Raw genomic sequence first — 27,745 nt, forward strand, 5'->3', positions numbered from 1 at the left:
CTGAAGGATAAAATTGCCAATCGACCCACAAAAGGAGAGGCTAGAGCAAAGGCCATGCCGAACGATGCATAGCCTCAGCGATGGTATCCTCGAAAGCAACCTCGGAAAGCTCATACGGCACATGACAACCCAATTGGATAACCGGATCCTCTGCTGGTGATAAGTATAATAAATATCCCATAAAAAGCATCAAAATATCCACTAATTTATCTTTATTTCTTAAGAATTGATACTTTTCCTTATGTTTTGTAGGAAAGATGATTACCAAAGCAACGAGCTCGAGTGTAAAAATGACTCAAATTAGATGCAAAACGGAGCTCAAAAAGGCCAAAAAAAATCAGCCCAAAGTCGTTTGGTCCATAGAGCCACCGCGGTCCACGAAATAGCAGGCGCGGTCTACCGCGTGGTCCATGAGCCGGCGCACGTCGGATTCACTCGCAGCTCACGGGAACAGTCCCATCGGTCTTTTATCGCGGTGCATAGGGCGATAGCTGGGTTTTGCGCCATCGGATGGCTGGCATCAATCCAATGCACGATCAGACAATGGGGAGCAGCTGTCGGCTAAGAGAAGAAGTCTTTTGCGTGACCCAACGGCTGCGGTTCGACTTGGTGAAGGATCCAACAGTTGATATCGTTCCCAATCTGATTTGGGATTGTTTAAGGATGATTAAGGGGCATTTGATCTCAATTGGACGGCCAGAAAGCTGGGATGCGATTGGGATACGAAATTGATAGGAATTGAGACTCCGTGGACTACCAGGACTTGGGGTGATGTTGAAAGCTATAAAAAGAGGGCTGTGGGAAACAAGAGGAATAGAATAGAGAGCAGGAGGCAATAGAACAGAAAAGTAGGTAGTAGGCAGCAGATTTTATTTTTTTTTATTTTAGACTTTGTTTTAAGTTTTGAAGGGAGAGTGGAGAAGAAGATTGTTTCAAGAAGAGAAGGTGCTGTGACAGAGTCTCAAATCTTCCAGAAGATATATCCATGAGCCATATTTGACTAAGGTGCAGTCTGTAAGGGAGTACAGTTGTCCTTACATTGATTCCTGTAGTTGTTTTCTATTCTTTGCAATTAAATAAATGCTTTCAATCTTTATTTTCTTTTATGTTTGATTCCTGAATAAATTATCTAAAGGTGGGATGGATTATGATCTTGACAGGATATGATCTATGCTCAGCATAGATAATTAATTCAGAATTTTATATTTATGTAACCTATTAGGATTTGTGCAACTTAATCATTAGATAGCCTATACTTGTGAGACAGGCTATGATCTTGACAGGATATGATTCGTACTTGGCAAGATAGCCTATGCTAGGGTTAGTTTGTAAGATTTCTAATCAATTACGTACTTTGATTGCTTAGATTAGAACAAATATCGAATCTATGTTTGTGATCATCTAAAAACCTGAAGACATCTTTTTATCATATATATCCCTCAATTTCATCTTTAATTTAAATTAATTTTAATTAAAATATTATCAACTTTTAAGAATCCAAACTCTTTTTTGCTTTGTTAATGGTATCTCAGCCCTTTGATCCCCGTGGATACGGCCCTGACTCACCCTATCTTTATAGTTTGAGTTAGGTTTATTTCTGACTATCTAAGACAGTGATCAAATTTTAACGCTGTTGTTGAGAATCATTGGCACAATTGTGTTGACTAAGCATAAGAAAAAAAATATTTTAGTGCTTATTTTCACCTTATATTGGTTTACTGCTTTTTAACTAGATTACTTTCTTTGCATAGTTAAGTAATTACCTTATTTTACGTAAGTAATTTACTGCTTATTATTCCTAGTGATTTACTGCTTTTTATAGCTTAGAATAATTTACTACCTTGAAAGTAGATTTGATTTCTTACTTTATTTGTAGGCTATCTAGCTGCCTTTTAATCTTAGCATAATTTTATTTCCCATTTAGTTAGATTCTTTAAATCCCCTCAAATTTAATTAACTTAATTAAAATCTACCTTTTATTTTCCTTGCTTTAAATAACCTAATAGAAAAAAAACAAAATATACGAATCATAATTCTTAACTAATATAGAGAAATAAATTAAAATTTAAAAACTTTCTACTTATGCATGGACATCCTGTCTTATTTGCATTGCATGTTCATAAAATATCTTAAGGGCACTTAACCCAATTAAACAAGATAAGATAGAAATTTGATCATCCTTCCTTAGCCCAAAAACCACCACGCTTCATATTGCATTGACCTAAATCTTTAATTTAAAATCAATTAGACCTCAACTCTAGGGACATCCGAGCTCAATAGAACGAGAACCGGAAGGTTGGATCGGATTTGACTTTGACTAACCAATTGGTGTCTAGAAAAGTAGTTTAAGGACTTGGTCCTGAAGAACGGTGATTATTTAATTGGTTCTGTTCGCTTATCTGATCAATTTTAATTGATGTCTAAGGAAAGCAACGGAGGGACCCCATCAATCTTACACTTATCTGACCAATTTGGTTGGTTGATTTTGAACTTGAAGTTCCTGAAGGTGATTTTGGAACAGTTAGGAGCTATCTAGATCTAGATTAACCCTAAGATAGAGAGTTCATTCTTGTTTAACTTGATTTTAATTAACACCAAACATTAACTAATTCTTCGCACCTATCTCTTAGATCTAGGATCCTCTAGGTTCCTATGTTTAGAATTCTTTTCCCTCGTACCTCTTCTCATTCTTCAAAAAAAAAAAAGAAAAAAGAGAAGAGGATTATTTTGATCTAGACCCCTTGATTTCATATCTGAATAATCAGAACAGAGATGAATCTCGATAGTAGATTGTATGAGCTGTCCCGTAGATTAAATCGTCTAACGACTATCAGACACTCTTTCTCTCCATCTTTTCTTCCTACGCAACAAGTTTGCGCAATATCTTTGAGCTCCACTCACTTTGTGAGTGAATGCCCAGCCGCACATCAATTTTCTGAGTTTATTCATCAAGATCAAACCCAAATGGCCTACAGACCAAGAAATGACTTGTACTTTAATGCCTATAATCCGGACTAGGGGGCTCAATCAAATTTTTCGTGAAAACCACGACCAGTGGTTACCCCGATAACACAAAGACCTACATTCATGGACGCACCCTATTGCGATATGCCCTATTCACAAAATCAACCTTCTCTAACTAACTATGACCCAACTTTTGAAAAGAGATTCCAGCAAGCATTAGACAGGCTAGAACTCAGCCATCAGACCCTTCACTCCTCTATGCAATCCTTAAAAGAACTGGAGAAGCTAGCGCTCACACTCAATCGAGAGGAAAGAAAGTTGCCTAATCAGCTCGAGAGTAACTCTGAGGGATCATACTTGGCTAGAAATTTTAATGTTTTGGTAATTTTTTCTGAACAGTCAATTATAACTCTCGAAAATGAAGTGGTCATAGAACAATCTTGCACAACCAAAAAGACCAACTTAGACAATTTGACTAAGGCAGAAATATATAGGGAAGAATTAGGATGATGGGACAAATCAACTCCATCATTACCTTACCTATCTATGGTCCTATTTTCAAGTGTCCTAAAATCACCAATTCCTTTTAACAGGAAAGGAGGACAAATTGATGAAATAATGAAAGTAATTGAGACTTCCTAAGGACCACAAATGAACAACATAATAGAAGAAGCTACGCCCATAATTCTTTCCCAAAATTCGTTAAATCTCTGTCTGGCTCATTTTGGGATAGACGATTTTGATGAAGATGGATATATTACTGAAGTAAATGACCTAGTAGTACGCTCTACCCCAAAACCACCCCATTTTGGATTGAAAAATATGAACCATCACCTAATCCCCCAATAGCTCTCTTGTCAGAATCATCAACTGTTCTAGAATTGAAGCCACTTTCTGATGCACCCACTAATTTCTACTAGTGATCCCTAACTAGAGAGCTCAACTTGTAGGTGTTTTAAAATCACATAAAAAAGCTGTCAGATGAGATATTATTGAAATAAGGGATAATGATTTCAAGATTTTTATGACTGATTTTCTATATTCGACACTACTTTCGAGGACTACCTCCAAAATTTATCTGCAGTACTAAAATGATGTATGGAGACAGAGTTAATTTTAATTTGAAAAAATGCTAGATTGTAAATCAAAAAGGGATTATGCCAAGACATAGCATACCCAAAATAGGGATTGCGATAGATTAGGCTATAATTGAAGAAATTTTTAAACTACCACCCTTGATCTAAGCCTAGCAAATACCATCCCTTCTTGACTTTAACATTTTTAAACTCTGGTATAGCGCGCTTGTCTAGTACACTCTAATGGTCCGGGCTAATCGTCTTAGAGCATTCTATGGATGTTTTACTGCCATGATGACAAGGCCTCCTGATTGGCCCTATCCTTTTGAAACGCTGAGAGATGTACCAAGTTGGTTATAGATAGGGCTCCCTCATAGTGTTCGGCTGAAGATATTAAACTTAGCGCTTGTTGAGAAGCAACCCAATTTCTTTGGAGTCATCTTAATAAAAGTCTGGCTGAAGACTTTAAACTTAGCGCTTCTTGGGAGGCAATCCAATTTCTTTTCTTTTTATTTCTTTAGGTTTTATGGAGAAAGCTACTCCACCTTAAAGATTCGAAATGACATTTCCAAGCCACCTTCACCCTAGATCAGTTTCAACTTCAGAGCAGACTGCAATCAAGTGACATCTCTCCTTGTTTTATTTACCTCTCTATTTTATTTTTCGTACTCCACTGAGGACAATGAAAATTAAGTTAGGAGTGAGGGTAATAAAAAAATTAAAAAAAAAATTAAACTCCTCGAATAAGCAAGTATTTAGTATTTAAGCACACGATTAACCTAGATTTGAGTTGAATCAAGTAAATTTTAAAACAGCAATTAATGTTCATCTAGAAAATTCTTGAAACACCGAGGGATCCAGTATTAAGAAAACTTAATAAATGGTTAAATCTAAAACAAAAATCATTCTAGCATTTCTAACTCTCCCTACTAGTATCAAAGAAGAGTCCGCTTTGTATAAGCATAAGTAGAGTATCTATATGTTCCTTTGTAAAATATTAAAAAAAAAAAAAGAAAAAAAGAGAGCAAGTTCTAAACATTAGTCTCCCACCGAGTAATTGAACCTCTTTGCCTCAGGAAGCATTGATGTTTGCGTCAAAAAATGGGCAATGTGAAGATGTCTCTTTTAGGAAAAAAAAGAGAGAAAGAAAAAAAAAGGGGGGGGACAAGAGTTACTTTGCACTTGCTTGTATTAAAGTAGACGATTTGGAGGTAAAAGTAGGAATTGATCTAGAAAAGGCTTAGAAATAATTTTTGTTCTATATTTAACCACCATATTAGTGAGTATTAATGCCCCTATAACCTCTCTCAACAATATTCTTCTGAATATCAATAGACTGTTTAAAAAATTACTTGATAAAATATCAATTTCAAAGTATGACGGTATCTAACACTAATTCCTTTCTTTACTTGAGAACAAGCAAAGCTTAGGTTGGGGAGTGTGATAAGTATAACAAATATCCGATAAAAAGCATCAAAATATCCACTAATTTATCTTTATTCTTAAGAATTGATGTTTTTCCTTGCGTTTTGCAGAAAAGATGATTGTCAAAGCAACAAGCTCGAGTCGCAGGTTAAAATAACACAAATTGGATGCAAAATGGAGCTCAAAAAGGCCAAAAAAAACCAGCCCAAAATTGTTCGATCCATAGAGCCACCGCGGTCCACAAAATAGCAGGTGCGGTCCACCGAAACAAGGCACGATCTATCGCGCAATCCATGAGCCGGCACACCTCGGGTTCACTCGCGGCTCACGGGAAGTCCCGTCGGTCTTTTATTGCGGTGCATGGGGCGATGGTTGGGTTTTGCGCCATCGGATGGCTGGCATCAATCCAATGCACGATTGGACGATGGGGAGAAGCTGTCAGCTGAAAGAAGTCTTTTGCGCGATCCAATGGCTACGGTTCGATTTGGGGAAAGATCCAACGACTGATATCGTTCCCGACCTAATTTGGGATTGTTTAAGGATGATTGTGGGGCGTTTGATCTCGATCAGACGACCAGAAAGCTGGGATGCGGTTGGGACACGAACTTGACAGGAATTAAGACTCCGTGGACTGCCAAGACTTGGGGAGATGCTAAGAGCTATAAAAAGGGGGCTACGGGAAACAAGAGGAACAGAACATAGAGCAAGAGGCAACAGAATAGAAAAGTAGACAGTTGGCAGCTGATTTTATTTTTTTTATTTTAGACTTTGTTTTAAGCTTTAAAGGGAGAGTGGAGAAGAAGATTGCTTCAGAAAGAGGAGGTGCTGTGACAAAGTCCCAAATCTTCCAGAAGATGTATCCAGGAGCCATGTTTGGCTAAGGTGCAGTCTGTAGGAGAGTACAGTTGTCCTTACATCGATTCCTATAGTTGTTTTCTATTCTTTGCAATTAAATAAATGCTTTCAATCTTTATTTTCTTTTATGTTTGATTCCTGAATAAATTATCTAAAGGTGGGATGGATTATGATCTTGACAGGATATGATCCATGCTCAAATAGATAATTAATTCAGAGATTTTATATTTACATAATATGTTAGGATCTGTGCAACTTAATCATTGGATAGCCTATACTTGTGGGACGGACTATGATCTTGATAGGATATGGTTCGTACTTGGCAAAATAGCCTATGCTAGGGGTTAGTTTGTAAAATTCCTAATCAATTATGAACTTTGATTGCTTAGATTAGAACAAATATTGGAATCTATGTTTATGATCATCTGAAAACCTGAAGACGTCTTTTTATCATATATATCCCTCAATTTCATCTTTGATTTTAATTAATTAGTTTTAATTAAAATATTACCAATTTTTAAGAATCCAAACTTTGTTTTTTGTTTTGTTAATTGCGTCTCAGCCCTTTGATCCCCGTAGATACAATTCTGACTCATCCTATCTATATGGTTTGAGTTAGATTTACTTTTAACCGCCTACGACAGCGATCAGCTGGTCTCCACATGCAGATGAAGCCCCGAGCCTCCCAAGACTCAGCGTCTAGAAGAGAGCGAAAGGCTCCACGAGGCTTCTTATGATGTGAAGGCCCTATAATTGAGAAGCTCAAATGGCCCATTATAGCCATACAACTCATTATAGCCGAGACGGCATACTGTAGCCATCAATATGATCCATTATAGCCACGGATGGTCTACTATAGTCACACGGCTCATTGTAGCCGAGACGATCTACTGTAGCCGTCAACATGGCCCATTGTAGCCACAAATGGCACATTATAACCACACTGCTCACTATAACTGAGACGACCCACTATAGCCATCAACATGACCCATTATAGCCATAAATGGTCTACTGTAGCCACATAGCTCACTATAGCTGAGATGGCCTAATTTAGCCATCAACATAGCCCATTACAGTCATGGATGGTCCACTGTAGCCACACGATTCACTATAGCCGAGACAGCCCATTGTAGCCATTAACATGACCCACTGTAGCTATGATGGTCCACTATAGCTGCATAGCCCACTATAGCTGAGACGACTCACCGTAGCCATCAACGTGACCCACTGTAGCCACACAGACCACTGTAGTTGAGACGGCCCACTGTAGCCACATGGCCCATTGTAGCCATTAACGTGGCACACTGTAGCTACAAGTGGTCCATTGTAGACCATACGAATTAGTCCCTTGGAGATTTTACATTGCCACTAGAAGCCGATGACGACTACAGGAGAAAAGTTGACTCATCCCAAAGCAATAAGAACCACTACATGACACACCAAAAAGAGCCTCAGTGAAAGAAATACTTCATTCAGAAAGTTCATATACATTTCAGAGAAACTCATTACATTTCAATCAAGTGAAGCTCATTACAATAAAAAAGAAGATATCAAAAGGGCCCGGCCAACACCCTTGAAGCATGGGCCAAGCTTTGACACAACACAATTCTCGATGGAGAACACAGGACCCCCCATCTTGCGACACTCACCGACCCTCTCCAAAAAGGCATCAGCGATGATGTGGATGCTTCCCTTTTGGAATCCCATTCGCCTTCAAGATGCAACTCTAGGGAACACCAGAAAACAACTCTGAGCGAGAGAAAAAACAAGCCCTTTAGAAAGATCCAAGGCCTAACTGTGGAGGACAAGGCATTAAAAAGCCCAGATGGTCGCCTCTACAACCCCTGAACCGAAGCGGCGATATTTTTCAATACCTCCCATGCCAAATTGGGAAACCCACTGAAAACCTCCCTCAAAACATACAGCAACTGATCAAGGGGAGGAGATCTCTGAAGTCCGAGAAAAGCGCCGACAGCCCTTCGACATTGGACAAGACAACTCCACCATGATATTGAGGAAGATAACTAAGGTAATACCAGCCCCAAGCAACAAAGCTCCTATTTATAGAAGGGGTAGGCCCAGGCGAATTCAAATGTCCCACTCCAAGTTCTCAGTTCTGATACCGATGGCCATTCCGATCAGCTGGCGACACGGTCCGGTAAGGTTCCGTACCGGATCGGACTGGGGCGAATCGATAAAGGAAAGGACGTTCCGAGAAAGAGAGAGAGAGGAAGAGAAAGAAAAAAGAAGAGAAAGATAGAGCGGGGTCCACCGAAGAGGCCGTTGGAGGGCCTCTGGCTGGCCACCGTGGCCGTCGGGTAGCGTAAACACCGCCTACGGCTTCGCAGTGTGAAACAGGGGCGATCGCCCCTTTTTCATAGATTTTTTTAAAAAAACCCGATAACAATGAAGTCGGCTTTTTCTATTTTTTTTAAAAAAATTGAAATAGTAAAACAGATAAATCGATTGCCGACTTCACTATTTTTTAATTTTTAAAAAAAATCTTAAAAAGTGAAATAGTAAAACAGATAAATCGATTGCCGACTTCACTATTTTTTAATTTTTAAAAAAAATCTTAAAAAGTGAAGCCGGCAAACGAAGTGCCGGCTTCGCTGTTCTTCACTTTTAAAAAAGGGCCGACGCCCACCGCTTCCGCGACTCCGCCCGCGCCGCTTCCACCGCCTGATGGCCACGACGGCCATCTAGAGACCTCCAACGGCCTCTCCACCGTCCCATCCTCCCATCTCCGATGATCTCCCCCCTCTCTCTCTCTTCTTGCTCATTGCAGCAACTCCATCAGGCGAACCGAGCTACAGCGGCTTTCGCCACCTTCCGACAGCCACAGAGGACCACCGCCGGCCTTCGACAGCCTCTCCCTCTCCTCCTCTACCTCTGTTTCCCTCTCTTTTTTTTCCGGCACCGGCGTGTGCCGTTTTCTCCATCGAAACCGTCCTAGTCCTCCACCGGTCCAGTTCAGCACGCCCCGAACAGTTCGATTCAGGATGGTTCTGAGAATTATGGCCCCATTAGTTGTACGACAAATGTCGCTACCATAAAGACCTCAAAAGCTATGCCTTCCTAAAAAGCAGATACCAGCATTAAATACGAGTCCCACCCGATCTCCGAATTATACGGCTCCCTTCCGCACAACGCCAAGGTGAATCATCTTCTTTGATTTGCAAAAGCAATGCAGCACCAATTAGCATTCAACGATTAGCACGCACGCAAACCCATAACTTGCAAAAATTCATTCATCACATGCAAACGAAGCACAAAATGTGGACAATGTCAAGAAAAATTTTAGCTCGAGCATGGAACTAATCAGGCCGACCCATCCGAGCTCTTGATCGAGGCAAAGAGCCAACCCCACCAACATCACAGAGAAGCAAAAGGTTCAAATGAATAGTAAACATGTTAAAATATATTTTTTATTAATTGAAAATTTATTATAGAATTTTGTCGAGACAAAGACACCAAAAGCATATACAAAAAGATGAAGAATTAGTCTTCATCTGAAGAAAATACCCTGACCTCCCCTTAGTATTGCAAGGCTAGAGGCGCCTTAGATCCAGCTTCAAGACCATCTTCACACGCGCCTTGCAATCCTCAAAGCCTTAGATGAACCCAATCGAAGATGCCTCAACAAGCTCATCTTCAAAGTCTGTTGAGGCTTTGAACTCCTCAATGCATCAGAACCTGACCTCAGCAAGAACCTCTATTGCAGCCTCGATGAACCCCTGACTGCCCCCAGGCAAACAAGGATCCACCTTGAACCTTGCTGACCCTCCGAAGGGAAGCAGGGCCCAACCCGATGGAGGGGCCTGGAGTGACCTCAATGTAGCAACGTGCAGCCTTATAACCGCAACCGACCTAGTCCCCACCAAAGACTGCAACGAGTTAGAGATGGAAAGCTCCAGTTGGATGCTCCTTGCCCTCTTGGATGAGGACTCCCTACAAGAGGATGACAACCAACTCAATGGATGACGGCAATGGCTTCATGACTACCAGACAAAGAAAAGAAAATCTTTCTCTGACGACTATAGCAACAAGAGAGCAATTGACAGTCAGATGGTAGAAAATCTCACTGGACAGATGGTCCATTTATACATACCACCAATGGTGCGGATCTAATTGTCGAATCACTAGATCATGCTACTTGACCAGCCCTAAAGCGACGGACCATGCGGCCCTTCATCGCACTAAAGATAATTCTAAATCTACTCTTGAGCTGTCTGACCTTGATGTTCTAATTGCCCTTAGAAAAGGAACAAGATCCTGTACCAATCATCCTATTGCCAAGTATTTGTCTCATAAAAAATTATCCAATAACCATAAAGCATTTATTTGAAATATTTCTAACCTGCATGTATCAAGATCTATTCAGGATGCCCTAAGTGATCCGGATTGAAAATTAGCAGGGAAGGAGGAGATGAATGCTCTTGAAAAGAATGAGATTTGGAAGATTGTAGAACTATCAAGAGGCAAGACAACGATGGGATGCAAGTGGGTCTTTACTGTAAAGTACAAGATAGATGGAAGCATTAACAGGTACAAGGCCAGACTTGTTGCCAAGGGATTCACTCAAACTTATGGTATTGACTATCAGAGACCTTCGCCCCAGTTACAAAAATAAACTCAATTTGAGTTCTTCTTTCTCTGGCGGTAAACTCCAATTGGCCTCTATACCAACTTGACGTAAAAAATGCCTTCCTAAATGGAGACTTGGAGAAAGAAATGTTTATGGATCTACCACTTGGTTTTGAGGACTTCAGGATAAATAAGGTATGTAGACTAAAACAATCCTTGTATGGACTCAAACAGTCACCTAGAGTGTGGTTCGAGAGATTTGGGAAGGCAATAAAAAGCTACAGTTATATCCAAAGTCAAGCTAACCATACACTGTTCTTCAAACACTCGAAAATCGGTAAACTAGCTATTTTGATTGTGTATGTAGACAATATAATAATGATCGGTGATGATAGTGCCGAAATTGTAAAACTTAGGAGAAAATTTACACAAGAGTTTGAGATCAAAGACTTGAGGGCTCTAAAGTACTTTCTTGGCATGGAATTTGCAAAATCCAAGGAGGAAATCTTCGTCAACCAACGAAAGTATGTCTTAGACTTAGTGAAACTGGAATGCTCGAATGCAAGACAGCCAAAATTCCAATAGAGCCCACCAACTTGAAGTTGCAGCCTGTAGAAACCAAGGAGGTGGTAGATAGAAAAAAGTACCAAAGACTTGTGGATAAACTCATCTATTTATCACATACTCATCCTGATATAGCTTTTACAGTAAGTGTGGTAAGCCAGTTTATGTATTTAACAGGATCAAAACATTTTGAGGCTACCTATAGAATCTTAAGGTACCTAAAGGGGACACCTGGAAAGAGATTGCTATTTCGAAACAGAGGATATTTGCAAATAGAAGCTTACACCGATGCAGACTAGGCACGAAGTGTAACTGATAGAAGATCAACTTTCAGCTATGTACCTTTATGGGAGGTAATCTTGTCACCTGACGAAGCAAGAAACAGAATGTGATAGCCAGAAGTAGTGCTAAAGCTGAGTTCCGTTAGTAGCCCATGAAATTTGTGAGGTGATATGGATAAAAAGATTACTTGAAGAATTAAAGTTCTTTATCTGCTCACCAATAAAAGTCTACTATGATAATAAAGCTGCCATCTCTATTGCTCACAACCCAATCCTCCATGACAGAACAAAGCATGTAGAAGTGGACAAACATTTCATCAAGGAGAAGCTTGACAATGGAATAATTTTCATGCCATACATTCCAACAATTGATCAAATTGTTGATATTCTCACTAAGGGATTGTATAAGAAACAATTCGAGGATCTAGTAAGCAAGCTTGCCATGGAAGATATCTTCAAGCCAGCTGAGGGGGAGTGTGGAAGAACCATGTAGATTATATTTCGGATATTCTATGATACGAAGAATCATGTACATTATGCAGATTATATTCCAAATATTGTATGATATGAAGAATCATGCAGATTATGTTCTAAAGATTATATATATCTATTAGATACTCTGTGATATCAAGAATCATGCAGATTATATTCTGAAGACCATGCTGATATTATGTCGATCCTTGATATCTCTTGATATCTCCTTCTTGTGTACATAGTTATAATTCTAGTCTAGATTAATTGTATCCCTTCTCTATAAATTGTACTCTACTGTATCACCAAGAATTCATTGAAATCAAATACATAAATAAACAATCATTTTCACGTCTTTTAAAAGGCCAATAAGGCATAACCATCAGTCCAATAGTTACAGAATGATCATACTTGTTTACATGCGCATCAGTCTAATAGCTGAATGCTGTTTAAATTTGTTTTTGCTATTAGTGGATCCTGAAATGCAGCTTGATCTTGCTTGCTTACAAAGCCTGAGCTGCTTATCATTCACTAAGATTATTTTCAACCTTAAATTATGCACAACTACCTACCATATAAATACTTACACATATATGAAAACATACACAACCAGCAACATAAATCTTTATATTCAGGTATAGACATAAATATGTATGGAAATTTTATCAAGCTTTATACATATACCTACATGGCCCCACAAACATACGCATGTATGTGTTCAGGCAAATTTTAAGCCTTGTTAAGCCGAACATGAGTGAACTAGGCAACTTGCAGGCTCAGCTCAAAACTATGGGCTAGTCAATTTGCAAGTTCACCTAAAAATTTTATTACGCCAATATCTAAGGCCAAAACAAGTCCTAATCATGCCCACCCTATGCCAAACATGAGATCTCCATGAGCAGCTTGTTAATCCAGAGCCCAACAAAGGAGGATCCCCAATGAAGGGCAAGCACTATGAGTGCTTTACTAATTGAACAGATGCTCATCATGCCAAATGTCAGGAAACACAAGAGCCACATGAATAGCTCTTATATGGCAGTGATGCTTAGATGGATGACTCATAAGGGCAAACACAGCAAAGGCTTGTATTTTAAATAGATCCTTATGTTAATTAGCTGCATCAACAATCAATTTATGATAATTCCTTACTAATAAGCCAAGATAGAGTATAGCATGTCAATAAATGTTGCCAGAATAACACCAAATAGAAAAGTTAGACAAAAGAAACCATCAAAAAAATGCAACTGTTGCAAATTATTATCAGATAAAAAATCCAGCTCAAATCTTAGTGCCATACCTTGGATGATATAGGTGGCAAAGAAGCCTGGCGACCATTTTTCTCAGGTTTTGTTACTTGCGTGATCTCTTGAAGTTGATGTGATATTTCCTCTAAGAGCAGCAAGTGGTCAGATTCCTTCTCCTTGCGCTCTACAGAAGAACTCATCTGTTCTCTTCCTTGTTGAATGATCTTTAGTCTTTTCCTTAATCGCTCAACTTCATTTTCTAGTATATACCTTTCATAGTCAACTGCGGACACCGAATGCCTCCTCAAATCAACACATGAAGCTTTGTCAAATGAACTCTCCATCAATTGCCCGCCCTTTGTCATGTCTGAGCAACTTCTGTGGATGTTTGGTTCCCCATTTGTCCACCTTGTAACTGAATTACTAGTTGTACAGGAAACAGAGTTATCTCCATATAATTTATTTTTCATAATACTGTCCCCAAATGTGCCCGAAACAAGTCCTGTCCGAGAAAGGTCCATTTCCTTTTCATTTCCCTTGTCATCCCAATTAATTTTGTCATCAATGACATGTACATCATGTGTACATGCTTCAGTCTCAAACTGAGATAAACCATCATCTCTTTGATCGGATGTTTGACAACTGTCCCTATATAATTTATCCAAAGGAAGTCTGATCTCAATTTCTCTGACCCTTCCACAATCTTCATCAATCAAATGTGAGGTAACATCATGAGACCCACATTCTTGGGATCTATTTAGCGTACATAAGTTTTGCATTGTGACCATGCCCTTCTCTTGAAACTGAATGTTCCATTCACCTCCAATGGTTGATACTTCTTCCTGATGCCTCTCGATACTATCATCCTTCTTAACATGCCCATGAATTGAATAGCCAGCATTTCCATCCAAGGACAGTGACAGTGATTCACTGCCAAAACCAGTACTGCAACTTTGTTTCTCTGCAACTAAAGGCCCATCATCACCTACTTGTTCGAACATCATGTTCACCTTTTCCTTCTTTTCAATGGATTCATAGATCTGTTGTAACAACGATGTAGGATCATCAAATGGATCAAAGGAAAAACCAGACCTCTGACCCATCAGCTGTGTCATATCATGCAGATCACTGTCAGATTGCTGCTCGCCACCATCAAGCATCATTTGCCGATAAGCTTTAACTTCTTTCTCCAAGACATGTTTCTCTCTCTCCCGCCTAATAATGATCTCCTTTAGAATCAACATCTCTTCTTCATCATATGCAGACTTCTCTTCAACAATATTTCGGTACTGCCGAGCTTCCATCTCAATCTCTGCCTTCTCCTTCTGGAGACGCAGTATCATTGCCATGGCTTCATCAGCAGCCGTAGCAGCAGCATTCCTCTCTTTCTCCAATTCAAGAGAGAGAACCGCATGAGTAGACTGCTCTTTTTTAAGTGCCCGCTGCAAATTTTTTATAACACTAGTGACATTTCCCTCGGATCCACCAACGTCTTTGGCACTAGCTGATATATCCTTCTCCATAGAATTACATTCATTAGCAGAAGCAGCTCCTTCAACCAATCCAAGGCATTCATCTGAAATAATAATACACAACCAACTACGACCTGTCATGGCATTTATATCAACTAATGCTTGAATTTTTGACATAACACATTTAAACTGTGCCGTATGGCCTTCTTATTCCAAACATGTAGACAAAATCACTGGAATTTATCGGCTTTTGTCATGGAAATTCTGCTATGACCGTATATGGAAGTTGAGAAAAAAAAAAAAAAATACATGTTTAAATACCCACCAAAAAGGTAACGACCATCTCCGTTTTCTTCAGACATCGGCACTTGGCCGTTGATGCTGAAGGGCGTGCAGAGAGTGCCCTCCCGTTGCCAACCCAACTGCAGAGGCGGAGAAGGGGACGCAGCGGACAGGGACTTCCCTCGACAACTGAGAGGAGGTCTCCGGCGGCGCCGCCGGTGGAGGACGGACGGTGGCCTCTTCCCGAGGAGAACCCCTTTACCCTTCACATCCAGGAAGGCTCTTCTCGGAGAGGCCACCGACTCCAGTCCACTCACCGGCGTAGGGCTCACCAGGCTCAAATCCTTGGAGCTGCGAGGATCATAAGAGGTGGAGCCCCACGACTCCTCCTTCCCTCGGCCCATCTCCGAAAGGCGCTGCCCGCCGCCGCCATCAGTCATGAACTTCACATCGTAGCGAAGGCAGCCGCTGGTTCTGCGGGGGCAATCGAAGGGAAATCGGCTGCGCAGGGACATGTGGATGGCCGCGATCTTGTTGGCAGGGTAGTCGATGAGAAGGCCCTGAAGGCAGCGGGGCTGTCGCCCGAACAGGCCGTTGCAGGAGCAGGGCAGCGCGAGCCCGAACACAGCCAAGAACTTGGAGGCGAGGAAGGCGAGGGTGGAGGCGCAGAGGAAGAGGTAGGCGAGGGCAAGATCGACGTAGGACCCCACCAGAGAGCACAAGGTCCAGCTCTCGATTGCCCGGCATGCCATTTTCGTAGCGGATCTGCTCATGTATTGTAACAAAAAGAATGAGATGGATCAGCTTAGAAGAGGAAGAGGAGGAGAAAGATACAGAGAATTTCCAACCACCATTCTAGAAATGACTCGATCTGGCTACTAGTTTCCCGTGGGCAACACCACGCGTGCTTTTTTTTTTTTTGGCAGGAATGATGTTCTAAAGGAAGAATGGATATGGAAGGTCAGTTACATGAAAAAAATTGATAAGAAAGAGAATAGTTGGATCCTGCGTTGATCTTTCAATATATTTATAAGGATAAATATAATTTGCGCCTCTCACCCGGGAAGGATAAAAGAATGGGTGGATAGTTTTTGTACTATAATTTTATTAAATTATTTTTTAATAATAAAAAAATATTATTATTATTAATTTATAATATAGAGAATTAAAAATAAATCTCAAACTTTATTTTCAACTCAAAAATAACCCCTCAAATGAGTTTTATATAAAAATAGCTTATAAGTTAAAAATAACTATCCATTTTGATTGAAATTATCTTATATTCTTTAAAATACTATAGTATTATATTATTATAATGCAGTATTATTTTACAATAAGTAGTATTATATTATATTAATATAGTATTCTTTTATAATAATGTAGTATTGCTTTATTGTATTATATTAGTGTAGTTTTTCTTTATAATAAAGTAGTATTACATCATCATAGTGTAGTATTCCTTTATTGTAGTATTACTTTACAATAATACAATATTACTTTATAATAGTATAGTATAACTTTATAATAGTGCAGTATTATTTTATAATAGTATAGTATTGCTTTTATTATAGTGCAGTATTATTTTATAATAATATAGTATTACTTCATAATAGTATAGTGTTGCTTTATAACTGTAAGGATAATTCGATCATTTCATCCTATTTGAATAATTATTTTTAAGTTATGCTTCAAATGGAGAGGATTTTTAACTTAAAACTTAAGCGAATAGCTACTTTTAAATTTAAACTTGATTAGATATTTCTCATTAGTTTTTTCTTCATAATATTTATTTATACTAAATAAATAAGATAAAATATAAATTTATAATCTTTATAATTTATAATTATATAAATATTATTTTATTATTTATTTATTTAATTTAATTTAATAAATAATTTATAAATTAATTATATAAGAACTTATTTTATATATTAATTATATAAATAACTAATTAGTTCATAATTAAATTTAAAATTAATTGATTTTATATAAATAGTTAATTTTAAAATAGTATGTATAAATGGAAACATAAAAGTAGTATTAAGATTTTACCCAAAAAAATTAATAAGCCCTGCTATGGTTGCATTTGATGGGATTTTCCACTATATGCATTAGCCTTAACAAGCCTAAGGAAGAAAGTCAAGTCGGTTGCAAGAAGAAAATTGCTAAACTCTTTGCTTTTTAGTGCTTCGGCTCTCCTTTCATCATGTCACCAATTTTCTTAACCTTCCGTACTGGATAGGCATCAACCCGATATATGACCTTATGACTTTGTGAAGACTTATGTTTTTGGTAAACAATCGCTTGGATCTGATCATTGCATCCCCCTTTATGAAGATGCATCCTTTCTCCTGAAGTTATGGGGCTATTTTGTCAAAATTTTCAAAAATTGACTTGTTATTTCTTATTCTATACAAAAGAACCACTTCATCAAAAACAAGCAAGATGACTTCATCCATCCTTGCATCCTCCAATTTGGGAGGACATAAATTGGTGGGCTAGGATAAATATGCAATCTCTCCTTTCCGTTCATCATTCCTAAGGCTCTTTTGAATCAAATGGTGATAAAGATCATCCATACCTCCAACCCCATCCAGCCTCCCTCTCATAGCACCAATCAAACATAGAGTTAAATTATATTTGCTTTGGAATTAAAAAGGAAAAATAGTAGGCAAATGTTGCCTAATGAAGCAACTCAAGAGGAGGTGAATTAGGTTTTTTATATATTTTACGGATTATGTGTAGTAGAAAAATAACTTGCAAAGGTGTATGATGTGCAATGACAATTATAAGCAGTAAATAAAGTAAAACATGGAATGCATAATGTAAATAATTAAGGCAACTATAGATACAAGAGATTTATAGTAATTTGATACCAAATTCAGCATCTACATCCACTTCTGAAACTTCCTACTTAGGGCTAATTTGGACTCATGGGCCCAAAATCTGAAAGGATTCATGGTTTTGGCCTATATAGTTGGAAAAAATGAGTTTGGATTGGTCCTGTATTCAAAAATACCTAGGAGCCTATAGAGTGGGCCGATCCAAATTTTTTCTGAATACGGCCTAATACAAGCTCATTTTTTCCAACTATATAGGCTTAAACTATGAATCCATGGGATTTTGGGCCCATGAGTCCAAATAGACCCTTAGGAATTTTAATCTACTAATTATTTGTACATAATTACAAATATCAGATACCACCAACCCATAACTCTAGCTTTGCCTAAGCTAGCCATTCATTTTTCAAGCACAAGCAAGCTCTATATACTCTATTTTAAAGTATGTATCAACCTACCCCCAAGTTTCAGCTCAACTAAAACTTATCCCCATAAGTACAATGAGAAAAAAATGAATGTAATTAAAACTCCTTAATGAGCAAAAATAAAATCAATTAAAGCTCTTTTGAACCATTTGAAGAAGCCCTCTTGATGTACACTTCAATAGGAAATCTTCAATCAAAGTTCTTAAAGTAGTAGTTGAAGTTGTATTAAATGCTTCTCAATCAGTGATGTTCTTTTGCTTTGAATGTGCTTTATCTTTCGATCCTTAGCTTATATTTTTTATATTTTGGAAGCCCAAGAGGAGTTGCTGAAGTGTGAATACTAGCTATTGAAGCCCATTGAAGAGTGGTTGAGATTCATTAAATATACTTTCTTGGCAATAAAAAATTAGTCATTATAGGCTCAATAGAGCAGAGGGTCGATCCATAGGTCGACTCTTGAAGGAACCAGAGAGCGCCTATGATACCCTAGCCCAACTTTTAAAGCATTGAAAAAAAAAAGCCAGCACATGCATGGCACGTACTGGAAATATGGTAAGAAGGAACTCCCGAAGGAGTTCTCTTCCTTCTGTACTTCCTCTGACTGATAAATCCTAAATCAATTGGGAAATTTAGTTGGAATAGAACTTAAATACTTCTCATGGATGTCTATTTAAAGGCCTAATCCCCTTGATTTTTCTTATCAAAGATTTGCCGATGTTCGCTACACTTTCTCCCTCTTTTCTTCTTGGTTACTGACAGATTAATTTTGTTTCAGCCATTAAAAATTAGATCAACCCTCATCGAAGAGTAGGTAAATCATTCAAATCAACTTCTCCTCAATCTCCGCTAATTCCTAAAGCTTGAATTTTCACCATATTCCTATTAATTTTTTTTTAAGTTTTTATTATTGATTCCCTAGTTTTATACATACTTTGTTCTTAATTTTTTGGTGATATTTGCCACCGCCAATCATCAGACCAAGGTCGGTTGTCACCATCACGGTCTGCTTTTCTGACCACGCATGTTGTCGGCTAGGGGGAGAGCCTCCTTGCTTTAGGAACAAGGGGAAGAAGGGTTCTCCTATTTTGTTAAGAAAGAGAGGAAGAAGAAGGAAGAAAGAAAAAGAAAAAAAAAAGAAAAGAGAGAGAGAGATGTCCTTCCCTCTCTCCCTTTTCTCTTTTCATATGCTTCCATTATTTTCTTTCTCTAGAAAGTTTTACTTTCTCTCTCTAAAATATTTATCCTCTTCATGTATTTCTCTCTTCATGATTGATCTAGTAATAGATTTTCTTTTAATAATCTAATCTGACCCTAATGAAGAGAGTTCTAAATCATGATCGTTGGACAATACGTCGGCATTGACCTTGGCCAAATTCAGTACCTCTAGATTTGATCATCTATAATTTATATTGAACCATCTACATACTAGTTCAAATATAATTTGATTAAAATCATCTTGATTGGATTGATCGGGATACTGGATAGTATTGTCTGATCAATCTTGTTCTACTTTGTTAGTTTCTCTCTCCTCTGATATTCTCTCTCTACATGATTTATGAACCTAGTGAACCTGCCATATTGCTTTAAATTTGAGTTGATTCTAGTAGGAGATTTTGAACCACTCTGTCAGTTAAATAATGTGTCCACACCATCCGAGCCTTTGTTAAGTATCATGAGATCTGATCCTTGTTAAACTAAATTAAATCATTATATTTTAAGTGACCTTAATTTAGATAAAGCTACTTGATCAAATTGATTTCTGACTGTCAATTGATGTACCAACCTCCACTTTGACTTTTGTCGGACACTAATAGATTTGATTACTATCAATCTCTATTGAGCCATATATTTTCTATTCTAATCATGATCAGATAAAATTATCTTGGTTGGACCAACTAGGACATTAGATGATACCACTTTATCAATCTTATGAGGGTGTTAGGACTTAAGATTTTTATTAGTTATATCTTAAAACTAAAAAAATATATATTAAATAATAGATTTTGAAGGATACTTTTAGACTTAATTAAATCTATCCATCAATATTTTATTAAGATAAATAATGAATCATCTTTTTGAGATATTTTACAATCTATTTTTTTATCCTAAGAATTGATTTTGATGGCCACAAAATATTTAAGAAGAATATTAATAATTTTTTATTTTTGAAGAAGCTTAAATGTATATTTCAAGATATTTAAAAATTTTTGAACTGATAAAAATGCTTGAAAAGGCCAAAGCTATAATTTCATCAAGTTGCAGACTAAGACAATATTTTTTGGAAGCCTCGAGAGAAGAAGACTTAAAACATTTGAAGAAATTTTGAGAGTTTTGGAAGATAAACTTTGAAAAAAAATAAATCTAGACCAAAAGGGCGAACCCTAGGTCGATCCTTTTTGAAATGGGACGTCAGTAGGTTGGTTTTGGACTGGCACACATAAGGAGATGACCCTTGGTCGACCTTGTTAGATGTATTCCTAGAAGCCAATATGACTGACATATTGTAATAAATCTAGACATAATTTTGTACTTAATATATTGATTTGATCAATAAAAAGATAAATTTATTTTTCATTCAAGTATGATGTGTCTTGAATCGTCTATGAAATTAACTTTCGATACATATTCTCAAGGTGTTGAGAATTAGAGACATATTTAATTCCTAAATACTCTCGATCATAGAATTATTATGAGGACGGTGATCGATCTGGATAGACTGACACATAAATCACTTTCTTTGGGATAGATGGATCTCTAGTCTATAGTGTAGAGATACTGGACGATGAGTGCGAATAGTTATTAGAGAACAACTAGTACTGAGCGTGGTCATACGAGAGATAACTTGAATTTCTATTCAATCATCAGTGATTGTCTCGATGCTGTAGTTGTATAAATGATTTTTGACTTGAGATTATATTACTACTCGTAGTGAGACTGCTGGAGTTTGACTGATACATAAACATGGGTCTCAATGAGCTCTTATAGTGGATGTTGGCGACAGTTAGTCACTGTAAGAGTAGGATGCGCATCAAGATTGAATCTATCAATCTTGATAGAGAGAAGTAGTTTTATAAGATTTGAAAGGCTAAGTCCAAGAATCTATGGTTATAGTAGTGTGATTGATGGAAAAGAATTTTCATAGGAATCATATTTGGATTTAAGCTAATCGAATCTATCATATGACTGATGTTGAGGTTTGACGATTTATCTATGACCTGCCATCAAGTCGGGACTCACGATAGAGAGATTGAATCATATGTTAACTATATCTAGAGGTTCATTTTAGTTCTACTGGATTGTCACTAGATACTACTAGATGTCATTGATAGATTGTGAGAGCTCACTAGGGTTGTTCTGAATCGATAATTCTTATGAGTTAGAGTGGAATTAATTATTTCGATCCATTAAAAAGAGTTTCAATGATACTTTATTAGAGATCATTGTATATCTCACTATCAGATAGAATTGAACCTATGGGGTCATACAACAAAGAGATTAGGCTTGAAATTAGTAATTGAGCTTATGAAGTATTAATTGAGTTTAGAAAATCTGATTGGTTTAAGGTAACCTTGCTAGCATATGATTGGACTCAATTTTTCTTTCCATTTGAATTTCTTATTTGATAAGATAATTAAACTAATTATCTACTAATAATTTATTAGATGTGTGCCCTAGATGTCAAATTGGCTGATACATTCCTGTACAAATGTAAGGGCAAATTTATAATTTTGACTATAAATGAATAAAAGGGTTATTCTACTATCACATTGTATACATTATGTCTGTGATACATCCTTTGAGTTAGTAGGAATGTTAATTCATATTTTCAAGAGTTGAAAATTTAAGGCATGAATTTACATAACTAACTCATAAACAGCTCTAGACCATAGGATCATCACGAGGATGGTGATCGATTCGGAAGGTTGGTATACGATCGCTTTCTTAGGATGGATGAATCTTGAGTCTACAGTGTAGAGACATCGAAACGAGAGTACAGGTATTCGTTGAGAATGAGAGTACTGAGCGTGACCACCTCGAGCAGTCATAAGGAAGTCTACCTTTCGTCGATGACTAGCTCGATGCTGCAGCTGTATGTCTAGTTCTTTGACCTGAGGTACATCGACAGTTTACCTTGAGTGTGTTATAGTTTGACTACACCATAACTCAGTCTCCTAACCATTCGAAATCCTGAGGTATATGTTGGCTGTAGCATATTCATTGTAGGAACCAGATTGCACCAAGATGGGATCTATCAACCTCGGTAGATAAGAGGAATAGTTTTATGATGATCGAAAGATTGAGTCCTTAAGCCCATGGCCATGGCAGAGTAAAATAATGAAAAAAAGTTTTCCATTAAGATTTCACATCGGACTTGGATCAATCGATTGATGCATATGACTGATGTTGGGTTTGACGAGTTCACCTTAACCCTAATTCAGTCGGAACTTATGATAGAAGAACTCAATCACACAGGTAGCTGCACCGAGAGGTTCGTCTTCATTTCTGATGGGTTGCTCCCATATACTGCTAGGTGTCACTGGTAGATTTTGGGAGCAATTAGAATAATTTTGAGATCGATCATTCTAATTGTCTGAATCAGAAGAGTTCTGGTCCATTGAAAGGAGTTTCAATGATGTCGATGATGAGATCACAACATGTCTCATTACCATATGAAAATGAACCTAACTGGATCACACAAACAAGAGTTAGGATCTGGATGTCATCAATTAAGCTAGTCCAGTCGATTGATTTGGATTAGATCCAATTAGGTTCAAAGAAATCATGCTAGCACACAATTGAACTAACTTTCTCCTCGTGCCATCTTTTTCATCTCGATTGAGCCAAATGTGATTTGACTCACCCAGAGAACCTTAAGAAGATTTTTCTCAGTCTGACTGGAGTCAGTCCAACTCAAAAAAGTCTTATCTTAATTCATGAGATAATTTAAGACAATACCTGCCAATTTCTGTCATCTGCCATTTTCGTTTTAGGACATCGGTCAAACGTTGACTTATGATCTTGAACTGAAGGCCACTTGACAAGAGATCATTGGAGAGTTTTTGTGGAGTGTCCACCTGCTAAATTAGGCCTCAAAGTAGGTGCCAAGATCAGATTGGGCATGCACCCCAAGTGGATAAGGATAGAGTCCCATGAGATGAGGACTCTATGCCTTGATCGACTCAAACTGTTGGGCACCAATCTCACTGTGTTTATCCAGTGTTGGCGCCAACAGTAGGAGAGTTTGGTGGGGTTCTTATTTGATATGGTCAGATGACATCACTCCATCAATTAAAATTTTTTAAAATTAATTAGAATTTTTTGATTGGTCGAATGATGTGGCACTGCATGGCGCAGCAGGGTCTATTTAAACCCTGTCTGCGTCTAGGATTTAGAGATCTGCTCAATCCCCAGCAAAAGCCTAATATCCCTCCACTTCTTCATATCCCCTCTAGTCTTCTCTCTCCCCTCTTCACATCTAAGAAGTTGGACATCCATCTGGTGCTTGTCCAATGCGTGGTGGCTCCCTGATCAGAAGGCTGCAGGAATTTATCGAGAAGCTACTGCTCCAGCTTCAGAAGATCTTTTGAAGATCTTCCAGATTAGATTCAGATCTGATTTTTGGAGCAGAGATTTGCAAGGAGAAGTTGATCCAGATCCCACTCAAGTAGATATCGATAGAGGCCAGGCGACTGCATGGCTATTTTTGAACCTCGGGCATTGCTGCGATCATCTACAGGGTAATCTAGTTACCCTAGAGGTATTCCTCTAATTCTCAAGTTTTAGATTTAATTTTAGATTAAATATTAAATAATAAGAATTAGATCTAATAGATCTTAAATTTGAAATAAAGTAAGATAATTTTTTTTTAAAATATTTCATCTCAGATCTCATTAGATCTGGAAGATCCTACAAGGAAAAAGGTGATTTTTTCTTCAACTGGTATCAGAGCCAGATTGATGGCTCTATTTTAGATCTAATTTAGATCTAATTTTTATTTTTATTTATCTAATATTAATAGATTTCAAATATCACATCAGATATGATTAGATCTAAAATTAAAAAATTTAAAATTAAATCTAAGTAGATCTAACATGTATGAGATGCATGACTAGACTAGAAATAGTTTAAACTATGAATAGTCTTGAAGTTTTATATTTTAATATGATTAAAATATAAATTAGATCTAATTTATTTTTAATTTTTTGATGTTATAAATATTATATTCAGATCAAAAAATAGAAAATAAAATTTAATTAATTCATAAGATTGATCTGCTGCATGCCTAGACTAGTTGTAGAATTGTTCTAGTAACTGTCTAGAATAGATTTTATATTGAATAGTTCAATTTAAATTTTATTTTTCAGATATTATATGTGATGTATCAGATCTGAAAGCATGCTAATTAGATCAGATTTTAATACATGAGATGTATGCAAAGCATGTATAAGTTAGATCTGAAATTATATATGTGATATGTAACTTAGATCTAACTAGTTTTATAGTTAAATCAATATTTTGATTAAAGTATTCCTCATGGCCGTCCGGTCATAAGAACAAAGTAGGATTTAAGACCCTCTCCTCCCATTCAATGGGTGTTCTTATGGCGTGTAGGGGTGCTGCGTGTTCATCCTTAATCAGAAATCAAACTTACTTTTCTGCAAAATCCTAGATCCTTAAATCCTAGGATTTATTTTACATATTTTGTTTATGAACCCAAGACTTAATTAATGAATTAAGCTTATGAAATCAAATTAGGTCTAAAATTGAGAATTTTAGATCTAAGCCATTTTCATAAAATTGGGTTCGGGCTTGGGTAGCTCAATTAGGTCTAACGGTTGATCAAACCAAATCAAAAATTGGTTAGGTGGGATCATGAAAGCTAATAATTGATCAGCCTAATAGGATTAAGTCTAGGTCAAGGTTGAATCACATTTATATGTGACTCGATCAAGTTAAGACCTAATTTGGCTCAGTGGTTAAAGCCTGGATTGTAGATTAATCCAATTGGTTCTGGTTCGACAATTTGGTGTCTAAGGTAAGTTGGACAGATGCGACCGACTGGTTTTTAATTGGGAGCTACTCGACTCGAATGCGTTCTTGTCGAGTTAATGGCATATCCCTTCCACCGGTCTCACTTACCTGGCCATATGTGTCGATCCAGTTCTGATTTGAGGTGACTAACAATTCGAGCTAACCATGCCACTAGGTTAGTCATAATTATTATGACTATGTCAAGTCAAGTTTAATGAGACCTAAATTAAATCTTCCTAAGAAAATATTAAGTCTAAGATCTTCTACCATTGTGGATGTGCGGGCCCTTCCGGATTGATTGTTCTCGGCTGGTTACAGTGGTTCAGTTGCATCGGGAAGACACAACCATGTCATTAGGCATTGGATGCTACGGATTAGAGGATGGTTGTGCTCAATATTCCGGATACGGTGAGGGACTCAATCAGAAATCTAGTTCGTGCAAATAGTGGGTCTGACTTAACTAAGGATTGGAGCAATATTTCAGGCACGGTGAGCTTCATGAATTAGAGATCAAGTTTTGGGTGCACCATGATTAGAGAATCATTGGACAAGAGTTGTCCACTCATCGGTTGATCCATCATCAATAACTGTTAGTGAGGTGGTGAGCCAGTCGGTGAGACTGCACCATCCACTAGAAATCACTAATCACAGAGATTTTCACATCTCTACCTAGGGAGTGTAGGGATCTAAGAAAATAGTGGAGCTTAATTTGTTTAAAAATAAAACTCCTAAATAAATTGATTAAGTTTGATTACAAAATTTAATTAGAAATTTTGACTCTTACAGGAAACATGTCTGCATCCAACCCCATGACCAAAATACTAGACACCTACAGATTGACTGGACCTAATTTCAAAGATTGGTTGAGGAACTACAAAATTATTCTGGGTTTCGAGAAACTGACTCAAGTCTTGGACCAGGACCCACCTGTCATACCAGCACGTCCGACTGCTGAACAGAGAGCATCTCTGAAAAAGTAGACGGATGATGATAACAAAGCCAGGTACTACATGTTGGATGCAATGTCTGATGACTTGCAGTGCCAGCATGAGAATATTAGACTACCCACCAAATATTGGCTCACCTACAAGAGTTGTTTGGTGAACAAAGTCGCGCAGCCAAGTATCAAGTCTGCCAAAGACTTTTTAAGGCTAAAATGCGTGATGGACAGTTAGTCCAAGATCATTATTTGACAATGATCCAGAACCTTGAGGAGCTTGAGAAGCTTGATATCATCTTAACAAAGATTTTTAGATTGATGTGTTCCTTTAGTCCTTGTCCGATGCATATAGTCAGTTTATCATGAACTTTCATATGCATAAGATGCAGTGTACCTTGGCTGAGTTAATGAACATGTTGGTTACGGCTGAACTTTCTTTGAAGAGTTCAAAAGGCTCAGTCCTTACTGTGGAGCGGACTTCTTCCAAGAAAAAGTCTTTTGGAAAGAAGAAAAAGTCTGCGAAGAAGCAGAAAGTGGATGGAAAAAGGAAGAAGACGGAACCGAAGAAGAAGGCTGCTAAAAAGAGAAAATATTTCCACTGTAATTCAGACGGCTATTGGAAACGAAACTGTCTCAGTACCTGACCATCCTGAAGAACAAGAAGGATGGTCCTTCTAGAGGTATGCTCATTACAGAATCTAATCTTACAGTTTCTTCTGCATCCAGTTGGGTACTTGACTCTGGTTCTAGTGCTCATTTGTGCACTTCTATTCAGGTCTTGAGGAGAGCAGGAGGCTGAGGGATGGGGATATGATCCTACGCATCAGGAATGGAGCAAGAGTTGCTGCTGTGGTCGTGGGAACCTACCCTCTGCGATAACTGTTAGGATTAGATTTAGTTCTTAGAGACTGTTATTATGTGCCTGCAGTAAGTAGGAATTTGATTTCTATTTCATGTTTAGCACAAGAAGACTATGTGATTAGCTTTCATAAGGATCATTGTAACATATTTTATGAAAATAATAAAGTTGTAAATGATTTTCTTATTAATGATCTCTATCAGCTACATATTGATGTATCTGTTTTTAATATCAAGAAAAATGTGAATGCTATAGGAATTAAAAGGCCTAGAGATAGTCTAAATGATAGGTATCTGTGGCACCTAAGGCTAGGTCATATAGCGGAAGATAGAGTTAACAAATTGAAGAAATTCGGACTATTGAGTCCGTTGACTTTCGAGTCATATTCAATTTGTGAATCATGCCTTCAAGATAAAATGACCAAGCTC

General features: G+C 37.6%; 1 protein-coding gene across 2 annotated transcripts in view; it reads right to left on the minus strand.

Annotated features, from left to right (window-relative positions):
- The window catches only part of LOC105061304 (uncharacterized), a 47,713-nt gene extending 31,499 nt beyond the window's left edge, over positions 1 to 16,214 (minus strand). The window contains exons 1-3 of one of the 2 annotated variants that reach the window (XM_010945313.4): positions 16,073 to 16,214; positions 15,265 to 15,986; positions 13,521 to 15,043 (exon numbers count right to left, since the gene is read on the minus strand). In XM_010945313.4, the coding sequence (XP_010943615.2) occupies positions 13,521 to 15,043; positions 15,265 to 15,973 (2,232 nt within the window). In that variant the 5' untranslated portion in view covers positions 15,974 to 15,986; positions 16,073 to 16,214. The other variant, XM_010945311.4, reaches the window with a different exon arrangement.
- Positions 16,215 to 27,745: the final 11,531 nt, after the last annotated feature.

Source organism: Elaeis guineensis, chromosome 1, assembly GCF_000442705.2.
Source record: "Elaeis guineensis isolate ETL-2024a chromosome 1, EG11, whole genome shotgun sequence".
NCBI classification, from domain to species: domain Eukaryota; kingdom Viridiplantae; phylum Streptophyta; class Magnoliopsida; order Arecales; family Arecaceae; genus Elaeis; species Elaeis guineensis.